General features: G+C 41.0%; 1 protein-coding gene across 2 annotated transcripts; it reads right to left on the bottom strand.

The window, feature by feature from the left end:
- Positions 1-296: 296 nt before the first annotated feature.
- LOC108513800 (zinc finger CCHC domain-containing protein 8-like) lies at positions 297-3479 on the bottom strand. 2 transcript variants are annotated; one of them, XR_001881025.1, is made up of 5 exons: positions 2790-3479; positions 2609-2674; positions 1970-2030; positions 1066-1208; positions 297-785 (listed from the first exon to the last, which is right to left on the bottom strand). XR_001881025.1 is itself a non-coding variant. In XM_017849669.1 (3 exons), the coding sequence occupies exons 1-3, from the start codon at positions 1985-1987 to the stop codon at positions 629-631; spliced, it is 318 nt and encodes a 105-aa protein (XP_017705158.1). In that variant the 5' UTR covers positions 1988-3479; the 3' UTR covers positions 297-628. The 2 variants fall into 2 exon arrangements, 1 of the variants encoding a protein (XP_017705158.1); XM_017849669.1 differs by having other exon boundaries at positions 1970-3479.
- Between the last annotated feature and the right edge of the window lie 2019 nt (positions 3480-5498).

The following is a 5498-nucleotide window of genomic DNA, read 5'->3' as shown; positions in this document are numbered from 1 at the left end:
GAGGTTTTCTTTTTTTTTTTTTTTTTTTGAGACGGAGTCTCGCTGTCACCCAGGCTGGATGGAGTACAGTGGCCGGATCTCAGCTCACTGTAAGCTCCGCCTCCCGGGTTCACGCCATTCTCCTGCCTCAGCCTCCCGAGCAGCTGGGACTACAGGCGCCCGCCACCACGCCCAGCTAGTTTTGTATTTTTTTTAGTAGAGACGGGGTTTCACCGTGTTAGCCAGGATGGTCTCGATCTCCTGACCTCGTGATCCGCCCGTCTCGGCCTCCCAAAGTGCTGGGATTACAGGCTTGAGCCACCGCGCCCGGCCTAGAGGTTTTCTATATTTCACATTTTACAGGTCTCCTGGCATCTGTTATTATTACTGAGAAAGGTAAGAGCTTATGAGGACTGGCTGGAGAGGTGATACTCTGGCCTAGATAGTACCTGAGCAAGCCCAGAAAACCATCAGATAATCTATGAACTCACTGAAATTTTAGTTCCTTCCTTGTAAAATTTACCAAGGAAACATCATCATCATATTTTTTAGTTAGCACACATTAAAGAAGTCAGCCATTCCTATCACATTTTGTTGATTCTTTAATAATAATAAAAAAAAGGGAAACACTTAAAGTGACTTCTCTAACTTAAGATACTATACCTTTTCCATCATACAGTGCAAGCCCCGAATTCTCCAATTCAGCCTCTTTGAGCCACCCTGGTGGGTACCCTAGCTGGCGCATCCGATAGATAAAAGGTGGAAGACTCTTGTCTGTCACACCTAGTGCATCTTGAAGTTCCTCACTAAGTAAAAATAAAGGAGGAAGAAAAATAATGAATTCTTGTTTGCATGAAAACACATACATAATATTCTGGTATTTTAAAACATTTCTTGCTTATATTACATACCATGATGTCTAACAAATATAATTAAAATTTCAAGAAATGTTTCTAAATGAATTTATGTATATTACCTAGGGCTTTGGCAGAGTACACTTACATCCTGATAATTAGCCTGAAGAGACAGAGAACATTCCAAACGCTAGGAAAATAAAAATGACCTATGGTAAAATGCCATTAATACCTAATAACTCCTGGCTTGAATCTTCCAAATCTTTCTTCTACTTCTTCTGCGTGGTATCGCTGCTGGAAATTCTGATTGTTTGCTTCCCCACAGGCATCCATATACTCTTTTCTCTTTTCACTTATTCGAGCAGCATTTCGAGGCTACATCACGACACATTTGAAAAGAATAGTTTCATGCAACTCAGAAATATTTCAGAAATTAAATACTTTTTTTTAGATCAAATAAACAGATTATTTTCATTTTTTTTTTTTTTTTTTGAGACGGAGTCTCGCTCTGTCGCCCAGGCTGGAGTGCAGTGGCCGGATCTCAGCTCACTGCAAGCTCCGCCTCCCAGGTTTATGCCATTCTCCTGCCTCAGCCTCCTGAGTAGCTGGGACTACAGGCGCCCACCATCTCGCCCGGCTAGTTTTTTGTATTTTTTTTTAGTAGAGACGGGATTTCACTGTGTTAGCCAGGATGGTCTCGATCTCCTGACCTCGTGATCCGCCCGTCTCGGCCTCCCAAAGTGCTGGGATTACAGGCTTGAGCCACCGCGCCTGGCCGATTATTTTAGTTTTAATGTATGACGAACAAGTGTAAAAGAGAGTGAATATTTTAGAAAAATAAGTAAGGAAAGGAGCAGTCTATCACCTCAGTATTATCATAAATTAAATCAAGTTTTTAGGATAAACTCTACAATTTAACTGTTTATTCATATCAAATACAGAGAGTACTATTTTAAATTATTTACTAAAAAAATTTAATGTCTTAAAATATAAACACAAATTTGAAAAGATTTCAAATTAAAGGACTACAGGAAAGTAACAAAGAAAGTTCTTTCATGTCACACAATACCATAAATGTGTTGAAAACATTAGAAAGCTCTTGTTCAAAGACTTTTCTTAACATGAGAAAAATTTACCATTGGGCAATCTTTCATTTGGTGTTCTTCAGAACCACAATTGAAACAGTGAGGCTTTGGCCTATTTGGTCAAAAGACAAAGATTTTTATAATGTAAATAAAAATAGAAAAGCAAATCAATAAAATTCTATATGACAGCAAAGTGTATCAGAGAAACATGAAAGCAAGTTGATCACAGATCACTAATATCTGCAACAAGAAGTATACTTTAATCTCCTGTATTGAGTGATTTAAATAGTACTATGCAGTCTTTTAACCAAGAACCCTTCTGTTCCTGACTGATCTGTTACCTCTTTTGAGTTTTTTCAGTGGTTAACCACAGAATCGAGGTGAACAGATGATCATATTTCCATTAGGTAACATGGAAACAAGGCAGATGGTTATAAGACTGCAATCAAATTGACAGCAACAATTACACTTTTCCACCCGCCCAGGCACATTAGGTGAGAACCAATGAATTCCAAGAAGCAGATGATCCATTTAAACATTTAATATATATGTATGGATTAAAATTCTAGCTCGATCTGTAATTAACCTTAGAGTAAACCAGCAGTAAAGAACATTAACTTTTCAAGCCAAAAGTTTATGATTTTGGTTAAAAAAGTAAATAAGTAAAACAAAACAACTCCCCACACAAACCTTTTTGCCTTTACTTGTATTTCTTGCCCTTCTAGAGAAACAATGTGGCTGAAGACTTGATGGTACCTTTAGTGAATTTTATTAAGGAATAGTTATCATGGTCTGCAAAATTTGGAAATTGTTTTAAAGGTGAACTTAATGGTAAGATGCATAAAAGATCTTCATTCACTATGTAGGATACTTGGGTATTTCCCATCCTTCGGAAAGCTGAGGGTTTTCATTTAGAAGCGGTTGCCCCAATTTATCAAGGCAAAAATTAGTAAAATACAGGACACTTCCTACAACCTGCAGAAAACAAGTCAAAAAATATTGCTATTTAAGCAGGAAAAAAAGACATTAAATAATGTAAGACTATGATTAACTGTTTTAACAATTTATTTTGGATGGAATTATTAGAAATAATAACTTCCTAGTTATTAAGGAGCCAGACTTTGATGTGTAAGTAGAAACTACGTCGTCAGTTCCTTCTCTCTCCTAGATCACTGTTTTTCCTCTGTATTGGATCATGACTATCTCCAGAATTAAAACAAAAAATGAAAACCTTGACTCTCACATTTCCCTCCAGTGCCCCACTTCATTGCTTCTCTTTGCAAGACGTGCAGACCCTTTAGTTATTGTTTCCATTTCCTTTCTTCCCATTCACTCTTTTCTTGTCCCTCCAATTCCTTTTGAAAATTCCATACAGACAAGTTGGAAAAGTGGTACAATGAACACCCAATGTATCCTTCACCTAGACTGAACAACTGTTAGTAATTTAACATTTTTGTCTGCCTGTCTCTCTCTTTACACATACGCCAAACACACACACATACACTTTTTTGTTTGTTTTGAGATAGGGTCTCTGTCGCCCAGGCTGCAGTACAGTGGTGTGATCTTGGCTTACTACAACCTCCGCCTGCCAGGCTCAAACGATCCTCCCACCTCAGCCTCCCGAGAAGCTGGGACCACAAGCATGGTCAGCTATTTTTTTGTATTTTTAGTAGAGGCAGAGTCTTGCCATGTTGCCCAGGCTGGTCTCGAACTCCTGAGCTTAAGTGATCCACCCGACTCAGCCTCCCAAAGTGTTAGGATTATAGCCACGAGCCACTGCACCTGGCCTCACATATACTTTATAATTTTTTTTTTTTTGAGGCAGGGTCTTGCTCTGTTGTCCAGGCTGGAATGCAGTGGCATGATCTTGGCTCGCTGTAACCTCAAAGTCCTGAGCTAAAATGATCCTCCTGCCTCAGTCTTCCGAGTAGTTGTGCCACTACACACAGCTAATTTTTTTTTTGTTTTAGAAATGGGGTCTTGCTATGTTGCTCAGGCTGGTCTTAAACTCCTGGCCTCAAGCAATCCTCCCGCCTCAGCCTCCCAAAGTGCTGGGATTACAGGTGCTGAGCCACTGTGCCTGGCCTCCATTTTTTTAATGACACTGCCCTCTCTCTTGAGCATTTCCAGTAAGGCTTCTATACCTATCATTGGGCTGAGCTCCTAACATTGGAGCTTCCCAATGACCTCCATGCAGCCAAATTCAATGGACAGTTCTCACTCTTCATCTTTCTTAACCTATCTGCAACAATTGACACAATTTTTCCTTCCTCCTAAAAACATCTTCCTCCCTTGTCTTCTAGAACATGCTTCTCCGTTCTCTTCTTTCCTTGCTGACTGAGCCTCAGTCTTCTGTGCTAGACTCTTCTCATCCCTCTATCTTCCATGTATTAAAGTGCCCTAGGTCTCAATCCTCCTCTTCACTTTCACTACCCAGGTGGTTCATCCTAACCATGGGTTAGGATGCTTACTACCTCTAAAAGTCAAGTTATTATTATTATTATTATTATTTTTTGAGACAGAATTTCGCTCTTGTTGCCCAGGTTGGAGTGCCATGGCGCAACCTCAGCTCACCGCAACCTCCAGCTGAACCTCCTCGGTTCAAGCGATTCTCCTGCCTCAGCCTCTTGAGTAGCTGGGATTATAGGCATGCACCATCAGAGCCGGCTAATTTTCTATTTTTAGTAGAGACGGGGTTTCTTCATGTTGGTCAGGCTGGTCTCAAACTCCTGACTTCGTGATCCACCTGCCTTGGCCTCCTAAAGTGCTGGGATTACAGGCAGAAGCCACTGCGCCTGGCCTAAGATATTATTTTTTAATTATTATTTTTTTCACTGGGAGCATAGATTCAAGTTGCCCTGAATATATGTTCTCCTTTAAGGTCAAGTTCTGATCCGTCCTAACCTCCAATTTTATATATGGAAGTGTCAACTTGACAGCTCTCAAGGGGTGTGTGAGTGGCATCTCAAACTCACCTGCTTAAAACTGCACTGGATTCCTAGCCCCCTCCAAAACTGCTCCTCCTCTAGTCTTCCCCATCAGAGAAAATACGACGACATTCTTCCAGATTCTCAGGACAAAAACCTGAGTCACTATGACGACTCTCTTGCTCTCATATTCTGCATCCAATTCATCAACACATCTGATCAGCTCTACTTCCCCAGTACATCCACGTTCTAACCACTTCTCAGTAGCACCATTCTCACCCCAGTCTCAGTACCAATTTCTCTCACCTGAGTTGAATACAATAACTTCCTAACTGGTTTTCAGCTTCCACAGGTAACCAGCTACAGACTATTTTCCACACAGAACCCAGCTCTTTTAAAAAGTCAATTCATGGCCGGGCGGGGTGGCTCATGCCTGTAATCCCAGCACTTTGGGAGGCCGAGGCGGGTGGATCACGAAGTCAGGAGTTTGAGACCAGCCTGATCAACATGGTGAAACCCCGTCTCTATTAAAAACACAAAAATTTCCCAGGTGTGGTGGTGCGAGCCTGTAATCCCAGCTACTCAGGAGGCTGAGGCAGGAGAATCGCTTGAATCTGGGAGGTGGAGGTTGCAGTGAGCAAAGATTGTGCCAT

The sequence above is a fragment of the Rhinopithecus bieti genome, unplaced genomic scaffold (assembly GCF_001698545.2).
Source record: "Rhinopithecus bieti isolate Rb0 unplaced genomic scaffold, ASM169854v2 scaffold_33429, whole genome shotgun sequence".
NCBI lineage: Eukaryota > Metazoa > Chordata > Mammalia > Primates > Cercopithecidae > Rhinopithecus > Rhinopithecus bieti.
This window is presented reverse-complemented; position numbering and strand designations above follow the sequence as displayed.